Consider the following 19,128-nt stretch of genomic DNA (forward strand, 5'->3'; position numbering starts at 1 on the left):
TGCAACTGTAATATTATTATTGCAGTAATGGATTCATATGTAGTATATATTTCCTATTCTAAGGGTTCCATTAATAACAAACACAAACATAAAAACCAACAAAAATGCCAATATAACAATTCCCCTCCCGGATCCCTCCCGAGTGTATAAGACATAATGTGCACGCTGCCGCTGCACTGTAAATACAGATGTATATTTAACCAACTCTCCTGCTGCGTTAGACTTAATTTCATTGTTTTTGTTTGTTGATGCTGTGGTGGAGTTTTTGCTCCGAACACACAAAATGTTACTGAATCAACAACTGTGCTTTAGATTGTGTACATTGGAAATTCGGGTGTTGTTGCCGTTGTATAAGGTACAAGGTGTCCCTTACCTATGTCATTTGGGGAGAAACAAATGCTGCCAGGCTGCTGACTTGAAGCAAAGAGGCGGGGGGGGGACCCTCTGGCAGGGGGTTCTTCTGCTCCATTTGTTCATTCTCTGTAGTGCCCATTTTGTTACTTTAGCCATTTGTTTTAGCTTTTAGGTGCTCCTTCAGCCTATGCTGCACACTCTCTGCAGACAAACACACACACACACACACACACACACACACACACACATCTGATAGAAGAGCCAGATTTGAGAGGGAGAAACAAAGAGACTAAATGAGGGCAAGTTCCTCAAAGATCCAGCCTCGCATCTCAATATAGATCAACCTTTCTTTTTTGTCAGTTTTATTAAAGCCGAATTATAAACACAAAGATATCACTTTTTCCTCCTTTTGAATTGATTGCACATGTGAGTCGGACACATGGACATAAGCGCTCCGGGGCTCCGGGGCCGGATTTGCTGCACGTGTACTCGCATTCACTGTGATCACATAAAGCAAAATCTACCACTAATGCATGGGAGGCTGGAAGGGGGGGGGGTCTGTCAGCGACCCTCAGAGCTACATATCACCGTGTGGCTGCCAGCGATGGAGCCACTTCGCCTCTCTCCCTGACGGCTCCTGTCACTGCCGGGCCGGCTCGCACTCTCGCTGCAGGATCCACACACACACGTCCGTCTCAAATTGTTCATGAAAGATGACCCTTTTTTTGGGGTTTTGATGAATGCTCTGTATCAGCACAAGTGCTTTATGTAATTGCTGTATAGGTTTGATGGCCTGATAGGTGCCACTTAGTGGAGCTTACGTCAGGTTCAGTCTGGGGCTGGAAATGATCACTGCAGACGGATCAAGTGTGCGAAGGGAGTGCAAGAGTGTCACAAAGTGCTTTTATGGAAATCGCCGATGAAGAGCGGCTCTCCATTGAGACTCCAATACACGGAACTGTGCACGCTGCTGCATCCGTCTTGGGGATGTGTCCTCTGTGACTGTGAAACTGCTCTGTGTTCATATGAAAGGTTCAACACCCCTCACTCCCAAAAGACCCCAGAGAGAAGAGATTAGACGGAGAGAGCGAGAGGGAGGGAGGGAGGGAGGGAGAGAGAGAGAGAGAGAGAGAGAGGGGGCTGGAAGGAAAACGTGGCAATCTCTTCATCATCTGTGAAAAGAAAATAGGACACATAGTTGGGATCAAGGTCGAGGCTCAATATATAAAGATACCCACGGCTAACAGGTTCCATATCAGAGGTCAAATAAAAATGAAATGAAAGATAGCTTCTTAATATAGAAAAGACGAGCCCCCGACAACACCATGTTGTTGTGTAGAGGAGAGTTGTCTCTGCTCTCTTCTTGAAAAGCGATAAATCTATTTTTCGCACCGTGTTGCTGCAGCATATCAACAGTGTTGTGGAAAACGCTCCAAAGATGGTGAACTCTTCCCACTTCCTGGATTTAATAATCGTGAGGCCGCTCGCGCTAAGCATTCTTATCTTATCGGGGGTTTGTGGAAGGCTTCCCTGCTCCTTCCCAACTGTTGCTGTTTCAACTCGCTCCAAATTATATTGAGGATGGCTGAGAGGCTCTCTGTCTCATTCTCCTCAGTTAACAAGCACTCTGTTTATATATGATTACGTGTCTCTGCTTATTTATTCAGCCTGGCTTTTTCAAATTACTCTGCTGCTTTGGTTCAAGGTACAAAATCCCCAAAAAGAGAGAGGGGGGGTTTGTGTGTGTGTGTGTGTGTGTGCGCGTGTGCATGTGTGTGTGTGTTCTTTCCATCGATTAATATTTTCACTCCATTTCACTCCTCGCTGCCGTCGAATGAGCTGATGGGAATCAACCTGCTGTCGCTCGTTCACCAGTCTCTGACGGTTGTTCTCCTCTGTGTTTGCCTCTTTGCAGCGCTGCCAGTCATGCAGGTGACAATTGACATCACCAGACAGCAGGTGGAGAAGATCTTCGGTCTGGACGAGTACTGGTGTCAGTGTGTCGCCTGGAGCACCACCGGGACACAGAAGAGCCAAAAAGCCTACATCCGGATCGCTTGTGAGTGAACTCTAGAAATGATCACCGCGTCCTTCCAAAGGCAAAACACTGGCTAACAAGGCGCTTGCGTAATGCACAGCAGTGTGTAATAAGAGGAGGTTAGCAGGAGGACTTTTTTGGTGGTTGGACAGGGACCAAGTTTCATCTAACAATTCGCCCAGAGGCCATTATGATGCGATGCACCACCGTGTATTGCTACGATTACAATTTAGTTAAATCTTCTCCCTGTGATTCTCTGTGAAGAAAATATCAGAGGGATACACGGAGAGTAATATGTCTGCTTGAAGGCAGAGTGAACTCTAAATTTGAGTATTCATGAGTATATTTTTCATTGGATACAGTGTATCAGCAATGATCCCTATGAAAGTAACTGGAATAAAAACAGATTTGAAATTTATTGCTGTGCAGTAATCATAAATCCGTCCGGGGAGCGCAGAGACATCCCCCGCTGCAGCCTCAAAAGCTTTATTAGAAGAAGCCATTTTACATCGGAGTATTTTTAAAGCGTTCTGTCTATTAATTCCCACATAAATATGCAATATTCCAGACGGAGCGGAGCACAGCAGTGTCTCCAAACCACCAGATGTTTGGAAAACACACTTTCATTATCCAACCTTGTTTGAGACATCAACAAAGTCAGTTGGATGCAAGATAAGGACACACACGCACGCTTCCATAAGGATGCTGTAGCTCAGATATGCACGTGCACATGTATACACATCCGTAAAGATTTAAGCCTGCCAGGACTGTTATATCCCACGTCTCCTCCAGTCCCATTGTATCGCCTTCAATTAAATCGAATGTCATGAAACTCTCGGCTCGTCTTAACGTTTCTCTCCGTATGATTGGACGGGACAGGCTCAACATCTGTTTAAAGGAATCCAGCGGCGGCTCGCAGCCGCACCCCCAACCCCTCTCAACACAATAACACATTGTATCGCTCTGAGTCAAAACCCGGGGTGAACACGCATCAGATTTGCACCGACCCGCCTGTTATCAGCTGCCTGTCTCGCTCATCAGATACAAATAGACCTGCATTCCTGTTTTCCCCTAAAAGAAAAAAAACGCTTTGCAAATCTTACCTGCGTTATACACAGCCTTCACATACAGACAAATATTTAGCATGGGTTGGAGAAAGAGTAAGAGTATTCATTGAGACGTTATGTGAAGCCCCATGCAGTCGGTCAGGCTTGCAGGAGCTCTTGTCCAGGCGCCGCAGGGCTTTGTTTTCATGTGTCTGCTCCAAGCCCTCATACAGATGGAGGCTGGAGGCTGCATGATGCGGGAGAGAGCAGAATGGGTGGGAGCGGAGGAGTGAGGGGTAATGCAATTGCTTTTGCTTGATGCCGAGCCCCCCTGGCAGCAGACGAGCAGCTCTGAACCAGCCAGGCAGCCTGTAATAAGCAACATGTTTGGTGCCACCGATCCCCCCCGTCTGGCTTAGGGGCCAACTGGAGTGCGACACGCTCAGCGAGCCGATGGGTGGACATTTAAAGAGTGGGAATTTTAGAAACATTCTGCTCCAAGTTTTGCGGATAACAGTATCTCAGTCAAGCCTCACAAGCTTGAGCGCAAATATCCTAATTGGTTGTGTTTCTTCCACCAGACCTGAGAAAGAACTTTGAGGAGGAGCCGCAGGGTAAAGAGGTGGCGATGGACCAGGAGGTGTTGCTGCGCTGCCATCCCCCCGAGGGAGTGCCACAAGCCGAGGTGAGACAGGGATACAGGAGATATTTATAGGCCCGCGTACCGCATCCATTTACCCTTTCCTCACCAGGAGGGCGAAGAGCAAGAAGTGCCTCTGGATGAGCTCCACCACGGAGCAGACAATCCTGCACGGATAAATTACGCCTCTAATTATTCCCCCTTATTGATTTATTATCGCTCACATCTCTGAGAAGCCGTATATCACATCATCTCGTCACATCACTCACTGTGGGCATGGAGGATTCACTCCTCGTTTGACATCTCTAAAGGCCTATCCATAATTAATGGCTCTATTTGTCTCAGTCTGTCGCTATCTTACTTTCTATCTCTCTGCCGTCTCTCTCCGTGTCCTGTATCTCTCATGCACTCATGCACTTCCTTGTTCTGCTCGAGTCTCTGTCTCTCTGTGGTGTGTGTCTGTGTGTAGAGGACCGGGCAGGGGCAGGCTGTTTCACCTCACCTGCCGCACCCCCGCGCTCCCAGACAGGCACTAACGGCTCCGATAACAACCCCGGAGGAGGTCGGGCCACAGCGTCACACTAGCCAACCACAGCCGTACAGCGCAGGGACAGTTTGTGGGGGGGTGGGGGGGGGGTACCGTCCACAGCTGAGCAGAAAAGAACATCAGAGCAGAAGTCACAATTGGGAGAAAAAAAGGGGTATAGTGTAAGAGAAAGAAAGCCCAATTACACGCGGCGAGTTATACCGACAACAATGCCGCCGCATACTGTAGCTCCTCTCGAGACGGCACAAGGTCAAGTGAGAGCAGGAAAACAAGAAAGCCAATCTGAGAGTACACCATCAGATTTGGCTTTTGCAAGAGGGAACGGAAACTACACAAAGCATGATCAGTTTCCCTCACAGACCCCCAACAGCTACAGAGGCGACTACAAAATAAAGGCTGTGTTTTCTAAACAAAAAATAAAAAAAAATGAACATCCAGTGTGGTGTATAAATAAGTAAATTCCATCACCATATCAAGCTTCATTTGTTCCTCTTTTACTATGTGTGATGGCATCAGAGAAGTTCTAGCTCACAGCTTTTTGTTTTCGTGAGAACCTCTCATCCGCAGCGTGTCTGGTCCCAGAAGAGCTTCAACACGGGAGGGAGGGTGGGGGGGGGGGGGGGGGGGGGGTTGCGCCCTTTTCTATTGAGATGCAGTGCATTGTTTCTGACCGCCGACACCTATTTTCAGGTGGAGTGGCAGCGAAACGAGGATCTGATCGAGCCGGCGAGCGACCCCAACTTTTTCATCGCGGCTGACCACAATCTCCTCATCAGGAAAGCCCGGCTGGCCGACACGGGCAACTACACGTGTGTGGCCAAGAACATCGTCGCTCGCCGAAAAAGCACCAGTGCCACGGTCCTGGTCTACGGTAGGTGACGACTTCTCTCAGCAGCAAGGCAGAGCTCAGTGTGGAGACTAATAAGGAGTCTGGACCCTAGGATTCTAAACACAGAAACATAAAATCAGCTCTGTAGATAGGTTTCGGCTGCATTTTGCCCACATCTTTATTCAAGAGCGTGGTATTTCACTTTGAAGAGTTATTGATTTCACGTTCAGATTATATAATGCTCTCAGTCCAACACACCCTGCTTGGGCTTCGATTTCGTTCAGCTTCAGCTCCTCATACTATTCCTATGTTCCCCAACCAATAGCACCAAATTCAGTGATGTGTTATCTTTAGATCTTTGAGAGTCCTGTATTGGCGGTTACTTTAACCGGGTTCATGCACTCATGACAAAACCTGAGCTCTGCTGATTCCCGGTCGACATGAAGCAGCAAAATCAAGGAGATCAAGTGTTTTCATTTAGAGAATATGAGAAACAGCTCTATTTCTTTCCCCCCAAGGCAAAAGTTACCAAAACGAGGGCGGGGTCATTTCATTTGCACAAAAAAATTGAAGTGCAGAATAAAAAAGACAGAGTAGAGGAGAAATGCAAAAGAAGACATTTAACAGGAGCACAGAAGCAGCGGGATCGCTGAAGCGCAAGAAATATAAGTACAAGTATAAGTATATTTAAGTGTAGGCACAGGGTTTTGAGTGAAAGCATTAATCTGAACGTGAAATCAATGAGTCCTGCTCTAAAACTGCCTTGAATAAAGATAGAATAAAAAAAACATATGTTGTCCTGTGCATATCCTCCTTGTCCATGTTCTCTCACTTTGACTCGAGGAAGTTGGAATAACATATTCAGATCCCACAGAACAGCTGTAATATTGGTATGCAGTGATACACACATGTGACATATGGGGACAGCTTGCAGGAGTTCTCCCTCTTCTGCATCGAGCAAAGGATTACATCATGATAAATAAGCACATAAAGAGGTAGTAGCATATCTGCACGTTAATTAGCACAACTTAAATGTTAACGGCTGCCAAAGCTGGCAGACTCTGATCTCGGGCTGCCATCTTCCTCCTCCTCTGTAGTGGATCCAATACGAGAAGAAAAAATTGAATTAACAGCAAACTGTAAATAATGACTTGGCTTGATAAGCAGACTGACCTTTATTAAAAATGCAGGGGAAAAGAAGCATAACTCCTGTCACAGAGGGTTCCACGGCTCCTGGCACAGCACCACCAAAGTTTTGCATACGTTACAGCCTGGTTTAATTCTCGGCTACATGCAAACAGGAAATGGAAATCACATGAATCATGAAAGCGACTTTGTGTAAGGAAATGTATAATCTGGCACGGTTTCTGACACCTGGTCCGGCTCTCGTGGAGGCTGCCAGAAAAAAGTCGATGTTATGATGCGCTGTAAAGTCAGGGCAGCAATTCTTGTTTATTATCGTGTCGGTAGAGAAAACACCATATGCCACACATATACAGCACTTTGTAAATGTCTGCACACCTCTTCAGTTTTTTAATTTGTTCTGCTATAACAATCATTTTTGTAATTGAATTATTTAACTCTTTATTTATCTATAAATATTGATTATTTTATCACACAAAATGTATTTTAACATTTGTGAAGTTCATGTGGTTTTTTATTCTAAGTATTTTTCATCCCTTGTATAATCTGTCAGTGGGAATTATTTGATCTGATTCTGTATCTTATGCTGTTCTCATTTTGTGGTTGTAGCTACTTGAATATTAATTGCTACTTCGGTTTGCAGTTACTCCAGATTCTCAGCCAACAAAACGTCTCTGTGGATTTCAGGGCATAAGATGAATTCAGATTTAAGAAACATTAGCAAGTGTGAAACGTGAGGATCATGAATACAAAGCTTTTGGATTGGTTTGGATTTATTAAAGAAGATATTATCCTCTCTCTCTCTTACAGTATTGAAAAAAATACACATGTGGGTCATTTTCTTTTAAAGGGGAAGACTTAACATATCTTAGTGAGAAACCAGTCTTTAGTTTTGTGTTAATCTGTTTTTTGTTTTTTTATTCTATAATGATAAAATATATAATTGTTTATAATAGTTTTAACATTGTTCATAATTAAAAGTACAAATAAACATACAAAAGAAAAAGTAGCACATTCCCTTTTCTACTTTGTCTAAAAGTAAATAAGTGCTTTCTTTTAAATATACCTAAAGTATTGAATCTAAAGATACTTTGAGTGTAGCCTATTCCCGAATGTTGACTTCATCTGCCTCTCTCAAATCCACTGTAATCCTTTCTTCACCAGTGACACTGCTGCAGGGGCACTCTGAAGGAGGCGGGGTCTAATGTTACCTGCTAGCTCTGATTGGATCAGTGGACCAATTTGCTTATTTATAAATTTCAAAAATGATGCCCGAGTTCTGAAGAACGTCTTGCTTTGTTATCAGGTTAGAGCAGCCTGTTGGAGCTGCTCTTCTGGAGAGTCGGGGTCTCGCCTATTTACTTGTCTTTTTCACATGCCGTAAGGTTCACAGCAAAATAGACAGAGAAAATGATCTTTCCACACCGTTTCAATGTTTATCTGTCGAATATGTCACAAATCTAGATATTACCAACACTTAAAAGTAACAGCTCTCGAGTGTTTTTGTTGACTGAATCCTTTCCTTTGTTTTATCAAGGTTTGAATTGTTATTGCAGGACTGGAAGATGCATGACTTCACACCGTAGAGTCCTGGTATTCAGTAGAGCACAAAGGCTACTTTCTATTAGAGGACGTACTGAGGTCATATCAGAAACCCAGACAGCTCCGCAGCACACACGCTCGCTGTGTGAGAAACTGCTGATCAGAGACGTGTATCGCAATGTTTTATAAATATGAAGGGAAAAATAAAGTACCGGTATTCGCTGATATATGTAGAGGAGTGAATTAAAGTTAAGTACCGATACATGGAAAATATACTTCAGTAAGTAAATTATTAAGAATATTCACTTCCATGGCGATGGTTTCAAACGTATTAATTTGGAGCATGCATTCAAAAGCAGGAATAATGACACACACTCCTTCAAGCCTCCATCGTAAGAATAAGAGCACAATTACTCCCGTGTCGATTATAAATTATAAGCTGGTTGTTGAAAGGTCTGCCCAGCCTGTGAAGAAATCCAGATTGGAAGTGACTGGGGAGGCAAAAGCATTCACGCTATTGTGTCGTCGAACAGTCAACAAACCGTTTTCACTCTGAAGACCCAAGAAAAACTGAATAAACTGCTCGGGTGCTTGCATGCGCAATTTCATTTCTTCCCATTGTGCTTTGTGCTTGATAATATCACAATTGCAGTATTATTTGAGGTCACATGATAAAAGAAGGTTTTTTTTTTTTGTTTAAAGATAAAGATGTGCTACGGCTATTCGCTTATGTTTCTCTATTGTAGAGAAAATAATGAATTTAGCTGAGAGCGTCACAGTCCAGCGAGACAGCGGATCCAGCTAGCAGTAGCAAGTCATAATAAGTGCTACTTTTTCGAAGTGGGGTTCAACAGGGGGCCAGAGTTGCATTTTAACAAGGCCTGGCTGATGTGACTGCACTCTGTGATAAGAGGTAATCAGGGGCCGAGTTGCCTGGTAATTTACCTCGCGGTGGCGGGCAATCAATCGCACAGAGAGGGCAAGGAAATGATTCAGCCACGACAAGCACGGGGGAGAGTTAGAGGGAAATTAGGAACGGAGTGTGTACAGAGAAGGAACAAGTGCTGTTCGAGTCAATAAATCAGGAATCTCACTGTCTTGTAAACGCGAGCAAACACAGTAGATACAGGAAGGAGCTGGTTAGAATTAAATCAGCGTGATTTGATGTAATCACCTGCCATGATCGAGCGATACGCCATGAATTATGCCCCAATAAATGATTTCTGATTTTTGAGAACACGAGCGGCTGGTACAGCAAATTATAGGAATCTTGCGTGCAGACTCAGTGAACTGCCTGAACTCTCAGTCTCAAATATAAGGGAGAAATAAATTATATAGTGCCGTTCTCTGCAATTCAGAGAACACTTGAGATTGATGAATGACATGTAATGGTATAAAATCAGAAGTGGACTGGAAAAACCTCTAAGGTTATATGTTTAAGGCTGTAAAGTTTTTGAATATTTGTTATGCGTTTATGAGTATGCGCACACTGGGATTTCACTAGAATTTCTGAACTGGGATTATATTCTAACTTTATATTGAGGGTTTTGGTTAATTTCCTTGGTTAAATTTGGAGTGATATTAAAAAAAGTCCACAAGTCCGTAGTCGGAGCAACTTTAGCTTTGTCTCAATTCAGGGCCGCATCCTTCTGAGGCTGCATTTGAAGATCGATTGTGTCACAGCACTAGACTTTCCTTTTTCGAGGGCTCTGTCGAATGAGCCAAATGCGTCCTTCAATCCTAGAGAAACAAATCTTCCAACTTTCTTATCATTTCCCATGTCACCAATGTTGCTAGACAACAGCAATAAGGGCGGGGCCAGCTTGTGAAGCTGATCACAGAAAGCTTCTGCAGACCAGACCGTCTCATTTCAGTTCGGCCTTCGTGGAATACCCGGTCTACCCTGCGCATGGAGATCTTCTCCTTCGTGGGCAGGGTAGACCTCATCCTCTGAAGGATGCAGTACCTAAATTGAGACTCAGCGTGTGTCCTCGTCAGTTTGGCTGTAAATTCAACATGGACACAGGAAGCAGCCCCCCTCCCTCCACTGCTCTTGCTCTTACATGTATCCACCTTGCAGTGTTGAACCAACAAGTGTAACAGCACAGTCACAATTATTCTTGCGCAACACGCTTCTACTCCGTGGTGCATGTCGGGTAATCCTGGCTGCTCTGTCCCTTCATCCATCCATCCCCCCCCCCCTGCCTCCAACCTCCTCCCCCCCTCACCTCTCCATCCACTCCAACGCCTCCGGCGCTGGTCTGACAGTCAACGGCGGCTGGTCCACGTGGACCACCTGGTCGTCCTGCAGTGCTGTGTGCGGGCGTGGCTGGCAGAAGAGGAGTCGGAGCTGCACCAACCCCACGCCACTGAACGGAGGCACATCCTGTGAGGGGCAGAACGTCCAGAAAAGTGCCTGCGTGGCCACCTGTCCAGGTAACTCCCAGGCAACCCTGTGTGTCCTGTGGCGCTTGGCTTCCTGTGGCTTCCATTTCGCATTTTCTTTGCATCTAGAAGTCATCAATTCATTTTTATGTTGGCTGCCCTTTACTATCAGCACGTCTTTTCTCAGATGTCAGTGCTTCTGTTTTGTTTTCCCGCAATTAGGCCACTTACACAGCAACGCCAAAGCCTATTAGTCTTCACAGCAAGGAGTCATCCTGAGAGTGATTTATTATCATCACGCTTTGTTCACATATCTCTTTATCTACGCAGACCCTGCTTTTATATAGACCTGTCTGTTTTAAGAGACATGGTCCCTGCCATGGCGTTGTGTCAGATCAGCCAGTACATCTGTTATTGTTTGCTGCTCAAGCTATGTAGTAAATATGGGCAATAAAAAGCTGAAATATGGCGACCTGTGTGCCATGTTTACGTGTGGGGAGTTGAGGGCGTTTCATTTGCCTGTCCGCTCTCCCTTGTGAGCGCGTCAGAGAGGCAGAGTGCCCTGCCTGATACTGAGCAACTCATATCGATCCCAACTAGCCTGAGATGGAAGTCAAGCTGCTTCATTTGCAGGCCCACATTAGCCCCCTGACGGAGGGAGAGAGAGCGAGAGAGGGAGAAAACAGGAGGTGTAAGGGGGAAGCAGGGAGAGAGACAGATGGAATCAGATACAGTGGAAGGAGGGCAGGAACAAAGCCCTGAGTTAGAGAGCGAAGAGGAAAGCCGAGAAAGAAGGAAAGAAAGCCTGAGTGTGTACGAGAGCTGGCTGCTGCCTGTCAGCAGATCGGTGTGTGGACACACTCTGTCGCGGGGGCACTGCAGCCTTGCTGACCGCAGGAGAAATCTCCCACGCTCGGTAAATAGCAGAAAGGGAAATCGAACACCTCTGGCAGTGGCAGCTTCTCCCTGTCTAAAACAAAGGTTATCTCCCTCAGTGAATCATGGTGTTGTGTTACACATCTCCCATGTAAAGACATCACTAGATGTCAAGCATGAGTGTGAGTAACATGGCCCGCTGGAATACAGCAGCAGGAGGAGGAAGACAAAGGAAACAGAAATGTGTGACGCTCTGTTAGGACGCGCTCTGGACAGATTTGGAATTATTAGCGCTGGAGCAACGAGTAATGGAATTACAGGGGTGTCCAGGGATGCTTGACATTCCCCCACAGCAAGGCAGGGTACTGACCTCTATGAGCTTAAAGAGATTTGTGTCAGTCCAAGCTATTGTTAGACTGAACCCCACCCTGCTCTATCTGTCTCTTGCCCCGCGAGGAGAAAGTGTGTAATTTCAACCCTTAGGGTGCTGTGACAGAAATTGCATTGTGCCCTGTGAACACAGATAGCACAAACGTTGGGAGTAAATGAACTCCTGTTTTTTTCCCTCTTGATGAGGTGCGCCACACCAACGTGACCCCGCTCACACCTCTATCAGTCCTGTTGTGGGCTCTGTCTCCTCTTCTCTGTCGCTACCTGTCTCAGACGGAGCATCAGTGGCACGGACAGCCGCAGCTGTCGGCGCCCGGCGAGGGTTCCCCTCAAGGCCAAGGTCCGCCACGCCAGAGTCAGGGGGATGATGGGCTGTTGTTTCCAATCACAAGTGGCACAGTGGCTCTGTTGTGTACTCACAGACATGCCTCTGAAAGCCCCCAAGATGAACTGACTCCTGCCGTCATTTGTCCTCCAGCACACACACACACACACACACACACACACACATGGCCTAGCAACAACAAGCCCCAAATACATCCAAATCCTCACTTTGATTCATCATATACATGATTAACACATATATGAGTCATCGGCCTGAATAGCAGCTCTCATATAAGAGTCACGCGTGGTCAGCGGGGGGGGGGAGACAGATGAGACCAGCCTGGCAGAGAGCTCTCTTCAATACTGGATAATACAGGGATAATTATCCCTGTGCTTCTAGCCTCTGCAGGTCTCATCCACTACATGTACAGTAGATAGTGATTTCAACCCATTTCAGAAGAAAGGGTCTGGGGGAGAATGAATAGCACGGGGAGCTGTAATGCTGCAGATGGACACCATGTTATTTGTTTAGGCACCGTTGACATTTGGATTCAGAAGTAGTTTTTTTTTTTTTTTTTTACTCAGCCTTGAGATGCATTTTTTCCTCCACAGTGCCTTTCTGTCTGACAAGGGATATAAAAGCTGCATGATTTAATGCTGGTCTTGTGTCGGAAGTTCATTAATTATCTAGACGGATATTCTTTGTTGATTATTAGCTCTCTAGTGCATTTAACTTACAGCATTAGATCTTTGAAATGGGTTACAGAAAAATATTAAATATTGTTTTTGCAGCTTACTCTGTGTGATTTAAAGCCACAGTCTTCTTCTGCTTTGTCTAGAACACACACTGATGGATTTGCCGCACTCCTCCTCTGGGGGATAAACAAGATGCTGTCGACTGAATGAAAAATCACTGGAAACTAATCAGTTTAAATTTGGAAGCAACAACATGCAGAGGCTATAATTTTTCTCTACGTTTGCCCGGCTAAGTCTATATATACATTTGTTGTTGCAATGCCGATGGCCATGTGTTGTTCCAAATATGAAAAGTAGCATGATCCCTGCAGTGTAGTGCTGATCCTCAACCACAGAGGCAGATTTGCATACGCGCACACTTCATGCAAGCTTCCAAAGACTGACACGGTCGACACCGGCCTGTTCGGCAGCAGAACTCTCCACATGTCTGTTCATGGTGACTCTTTGTATCTAAATGTGAGCTCCCACCTGGCTTCAGGAAATTCTGAAGCCAGAGAGGTTCATCTGTATTTTTGTCTGTCTCCAAAGTGTTTAATGAGAGTTGGCGGAGGCCTGTGTGGCAGATCAGATGGGCTCCATGCTGGGAGAGACGCAGGGAGCTGTGGAGGAGGAGGTGGAGGAGGAGGAGGAGGAGGCGGCGGCTGAGGCTAAAGCCTGAGGCTCAGAGCAGAGCAGATCAACACTTGAGACAGCGAGTAGCCAAGCCATGCAAGAGCTTAATCTCCATTTCTCTCTCCTCTCCTCTGGCTTCTCCTTTTCCCTTTGTCTCCATCCCATGGCCTCCCTCGCTGTAGCATCCCACATAATTCTGCAGTCCATCCCACACCTCTCCATCACCTCTGCCCCGGAGCCGACTTGTGGTCAGAGCCAACAGTTGGGGCAAAATGTCAAATCATGCCAATGTTTCCAACAAAGATAACACGAGCCTGGCCAACAAAAGATAGCTGGACCCCAGTTTTGGAGGCAGCACTGTGACACCTACCTCACACAGACGACTTGAACGGCTGCCTGATGTGTTAGCAAGCTGCGAAACGACCCCGAGAAATTTTCTAATTTGTGCGAATTATTTAAATATTAAACGGACCCCTCCGGCTTGCCAGGGGAGTCGTGAGAATTCTACGAGACGGAAAACAAACAGACTCGAGGCTGGTGTATTTGTGCACGCGCTCTCTTGTAAGTGTGTGTCTGTGCATGTGCGCGGCGTACGAACGCAAGTTGGAGCCCATATGTCTGCTGTCTGCACTGCAGGCAAGTGTCTAGTTCTAGTGTGTAAGTAAGCATTTGTGCGTGTGCCTGGATATTCTCAGAGATTGTTCTGGAGCCTACATATTTTATCCAAGGAACGGAGGCTGTGGCTAATAAATGTGACAGAAAAACACATTAGTTCAGTGTGAAAAGACGGTGGCCATCTGGTGACAGCCTTGCATCAGCGCCGTTATTAATCATTTGGTGCCATTTGTTTTGGCTCACCCTCTTCATATCTCATTCTGTCTCATTCTGGTTTGTTCTACTGGTTCAGTTAACAGAAGGGAGTGGACTGCGTTTCGTTCATTACCAATCCCATATTATTTAATGAATATATCCGTCAATAACAGGAAGGCAAACCGTTTTCTCAAAATAAAATGTATCAGAGTTAGAGAATAAAATAATCCCACTTCGGTGTGTAAGCTATCAACCCACTTGATGGGTCTTTTCTGTGGCTTTTTTCCCCCCATCAGGCTTTGACCATCAGGATTAGGGTGGCTACTGTGCACACATACGTGTTGACAGGACAGTGGGAGCAGAAGGGCGGCCCGCTGGTCACAGTGGTGCTTGTCTACCTCCTCATGCTCCCCTCAAGGACACAGGAGCTGTTGGTGTCCAATGATCTCGGCCTGTGTCCATCAGCAGCCATTGTCATTTTGAACAGCGGAGCCTCAAACAGGCCCTCCCACCGACATTCGAAGAATGGTCGGCTTCCTCCTGCTTCCCGCCTTGACAACATGTCCAAATGGGGGGCTTGCCATTTGGCTATTGTGCCACTCCTTGGAGACCCGCCTGACCTAAAACCTGTGGTGCTGCAAGATTGAAAATCAGCTGCGGTGCCTTTTTTCAGCAGCACTAACAATCTCTCTCCGGGGATTTGATAAGAAAAGCTGCGGCTGTGGATAACACTTTTCTAATGTGGATTTCTGAACAAAGAAAAAATAGTGGAAGGACAAGGTTTGTTTTCGTATTTCAGTTTTAAGTCTGGAGAAGAGGAAATCAAATAAATAGCCAATTCTTTTCGCTTCACTGCTGTTCTAGTAACCACTTACTATCTGGCCAATTCTTATAATAATGTCCAAACTTGTCTTTGGTCTCTGCCTCTGTGAAAAGCCTCCTCTGCCTCATCATTCCTACATATGTCTGAGTCAAACAGGCCATCAAGGACTGTTTGTGCATCTTCATCTCTCTTTGATTCCCCTTGGCCTGGTTGTGGCAGTGCTTGGGCCTCATCCACATTCTCATGAGCAGCGTCCCGTTTCCACTCCAATCCCCTTGTTTGGAAATGTTATTTGCATGGACATTAGTCTTGCTTTGTGCTGGAAAAGAGAAGTCTCATTTCATCACCTCATCAGGGCAGATGTTGATCTCATCACTTTATTTCACAGTGGTGTGGACAAACTGAGGGGTGACATAACGTATTCATTAGGATGTAATTCGCTATTCAATCATTCGCCTTCCCGGCCTGGATAATCAGCCCACTGGCCCACGGATGGGTCCACTCAATGCCAAACAAGGACAATTATCTGATTGGTTCTGCTCTCTCTGCCAAATGGATCTGACTGCAAAAAAGGCCCGAGCTGTGTCAGCATCCCACCAAACACACACTCACACACACAGACACACACACACACACACACACACATGCTCAAGCAATGATTTTAGGCCACACATGGATAAATAGGCGAGAAAAGTGTGCTAGCAGGGTCTAATTTTCACACCTGTGCCTCCGGTGCTCACAGTGGTTCTTAGCTGTTTTTCCAATTTCGGTTATCCAGTTATCCTACCACCATTAACACCCCGCCATCGCACTTATGTTTTATGAACCAAAGTCTCAGACCAGCAGACGGTCAGACCATCTCTCTGGAGGTCATGACCCCTGCACCCTTTATTGATAGGATTAATGAGCACTAAGGTTTCCCTAGCTCTTAGATCGGTCAGGTGGAAGGTTGCTGCTGTCATAGAGGGATGTGTGTGTGTGTGTGTGTGTGTGTGTGTGTGTGTGTGTGTGTGTGTGTGTGTGTGTGTGTGTGTGTGTGTGTGTGTGTGTGTGTGTGTGTGTGTGTGTGTGTGTGTGTGTGTGTCTGTGTGTGTGTGTGTGTGTCGTTCACCCTTTACATTTGGGAGAAAAAAAACGCCATTGTCTCAGGGTTTCTTTCTCCCATGAGAGCTCATTACTGCCCTTTTTCCCCTCAGCCCAATGGCCACCCTTCCCCAGGCTCAATATCAGCCCCCCTCCACCACCACCACCACCACCACTCCCACCCACCCTTGAACACTGGCAAATTACCCCCACCGTTGCAAAATGGCATCCCGCTCTGTGTGTGGCAAAGCTGCAGATATTTCTCGCAGCGGTGCACGCTCAGATCTAGTACAGGCCAATTTCCATTCGTTTCATATTTTGCTTTCCGTGCTGATGGTGGTGGTGTGTTTAAAGTTATCTGGCCTGGCTGCAGGTGCAATGTACATTGTACAATCCATCTCTGGTAATACCCGTAGTGTCTCTTCCATTCAGCCGCACCGCAGGTAATGCTCGTGTTGCTACAGTAACAGCTTGTTTGAGAAAGAATTCAAAACGGAGGCAGAGTTGCTCTCCCTCACAAATGATTTAAGTAGAATTTTTTTAAATAACATATTTGCTTGCATGTTTAATAGTAGACTAGTGGACTGATTTCCCAGGGGTCAGATTCTTCTCCCTCTGCATATTCCTGTTGACAGCTGGGTCTACCAGGCCTCAGCACCCTTATCCACAACGCACCAATGGGGTTTAGCTTAGTTGCATCTGATTTCCATGTTGAAAATAAACACAGAAAGTAGAATAGCGACAATATGGCTCCCCTCAGCAGTTTTACATGTTTTGGTTTCTTTGTGCATCTGCTGGATTTGAGTGTGAGCAAGTGGATTTGCATGTCTTTTTATAATGCTTTCCCTACCCGGTTTCCATTTTAGAGCGAGTGAATTTGCACAGGAGGGCAAGAGAGGTTTCCACCAGTTGTTCTCATCTCACACGCAAATACACCACTGCTTTTACTCAAGTGCTCTGAACTCTGAACCTCCGCTGTTTGTAAAAAAGAATCTATAGCTTGTTTTATAGAAACTGTTCAGCATGACTTCCGATCAATAGTTTATCCCTTGACCTAAAACGTGTTTGAAGGGAATCAGTTTGACTTTTTTTGCTGCTGCGTGTGGGTATTTGTGTGTGCACGCCAATGTGTGCTCGACTCATGTTTTTTGTATTCTGTGTCCTTGCAGTGGATGGCGGCTGGAGCGAGTGGAGCAAGTGGTCAGCGTGCGGCGCCGACTGTTCGATGTGGAGGAGCAGGGAGTGCTCCCAGCCCTCACCTGGCACCGGGGGCAAAGACTGCCAGGGGCTGGACCTCCAGTCTCTCAACTGCACCAGCGAGCAGTGCCCACAGAGTGAGTGCACCGCCGCCCACACGCTGCAAACCATACTCTCGCTGTTCAACTCACTGGAACAACAGGAACGATGCAGGATCACGACGCACTTTTCTGGAACAGGATCAGCAGAATGCAGTGAAGTTCTGTATTTGCCTCGTATAGCTCCGCCGATGGGCTGCAGAGGAACATTTAAAAATCAATACATGTGCTCAAAGCAACATCTGAGAGCTGCAGCCAGAAAAAAACTAAAACAATTCTAATAATTAAGTGCGAGGCCAAAATGGAAAATGTATTCAGGGATAACAGGCATAACTGGAAAGTCTTGCAAAGATCATCAGTCGGCCCCGGGAAAAAAAAAAGGCTTTGCCCCTTGTCCTTATTCCTACTTCTTCGATTTAATTTTCCTCGAGAGTGTCCTCCTCTTTTTATCCGATCAAATAAACCTTTAATGTCTCCTTATAGTGTCAGCTTCCTGTGATAGATGTAAAGAATGGTTCATAAAGGAAACGCGTCCATCTCATGCGACCCTTGTTCTGACAGAAGAGTCGTCAGCGGACCTCTTGCTGGCTCGTTCCCACTTGTCTGACCTTTTCAGACAATCCGCTCTAAATAACACCAGTATGGCACTTGCTCCAAAGATAATACGCAATCTCTCCTGTGCCTACACCGCGATGCTCTCTGACCTATTAATAGATCTGAGAATTAAAGCATCTCTCTTGTGGTTCAAACACAACCTGCCAGATAAAGTGCTGGGGGCAAATCAGCCGTGAAAACACAGACATGGCTGGTATGCATGTGTGCTGTGATTTTTTTTTTTTTTCTCCACGTGCATATATTTGTTGCGCATCAACATATGTAGCTGCATAGCCAGTGTGTATTCCTTTTTGTTGTTAGTGAATCAGCCTCTGCTGTGTTGTTTTGCCGCCCCACATGTGTCATTAATAGGGCATGTGCATACTGTCAGGATGAGAACACGCAAACCTCATACAGCCCGAGTTGGCAGACTGAGTGGAGAGCTCCACCACAGGGTCCTCCTCCGACCAGATGGACATGAAGGCAAAGCTCTGTCGCTCCCCACAGATATCAAAGACTGAGAGATTTTGCGGCTTCCCATCAAGAGATGATGAGTCTCTGGGTGGCATCTCATAAAGAAAATGTTATTAATAGTGCGGCTGTTGGGCTGACCTGCCTGGAAAACACTGCGTTTTAATGGGATGCAGTTGACACGGGCCAGTGAATTAATAAACTGAATTATGTATTTTGCACTGATTGACGTGATCAGATAGACCGATGCACGGAGAGCGAGCGTCTGAGTGCTACTGTATGCGAATGATGCCCTGTGTATTCATATATACATATGTAAGCAGTGTGTGCAATCGTGTGTGTGTGTGTGTGTGTGTGTGTGTGCATGCATGAGAGTGTTGCCACCAATAGCTGAGTATGGCTGGTGCAGTGAACCAGGGAACTCAGTCGGCCCATCATCAAAGGTCAGCAGCTCCTCCCCAGAGAGGCAAGATATATACACAAAGATGCCAGTCATTGTTCCTCCAGTGTACACACACACACACACACACACACAGAGAGAGAGAGAGCGAGACCCTCAGTATTTACACT

General features: G+C 46.0%; 1 protein-coding gene across 1 annotated transcript in view; it reads left to right on the forward strand.

The window, feature by feature from the left end:
- The window catches only part of unc5a (unc-5 netrin receptor A), a 195,977-nt gene that overhangs the window by 143,573 nt on the left and 33,276 nt on the right, over positions 1-19,128 (forward strand). The window contains exons 4-8 of the mRNA XM_062394356.1: positions 2,270-2,413; positions 4,020-4,123; positions 5,316-5,496; positions 10,408-10,575; positions 17,368-17,532. Coding sequence (XP_062250340.1) covers positions 2,270-2,413; positions 4,020-4,123; positions 5,316-5,496; positions 10,408-10,575; positions 17,368-17,532 — 762 coding nt within the window. The remainder of the gene's footprint in view (positions 1-2,269; positions 2,414-4,019; positions 4,124-5,315; positions 5,497-10,407; positions 10,576-17,367; positions 17,533-19,128) is intronic.

The sequence above is a fragment of the Platichthys flesus genome, chromosome 8 (genome assembly GCF_949316205.1).
Source record: "Platichthys flesus chromosome 8, fPlaFle2.1, whole genome shotgun sequence".
Lineage (NCBI taxonomy): Eukaryota > Metazoa > Chordata > Actinopteri > Pleuronectiformes > Pleuronectidae > Platichthys > Platichthys flesus.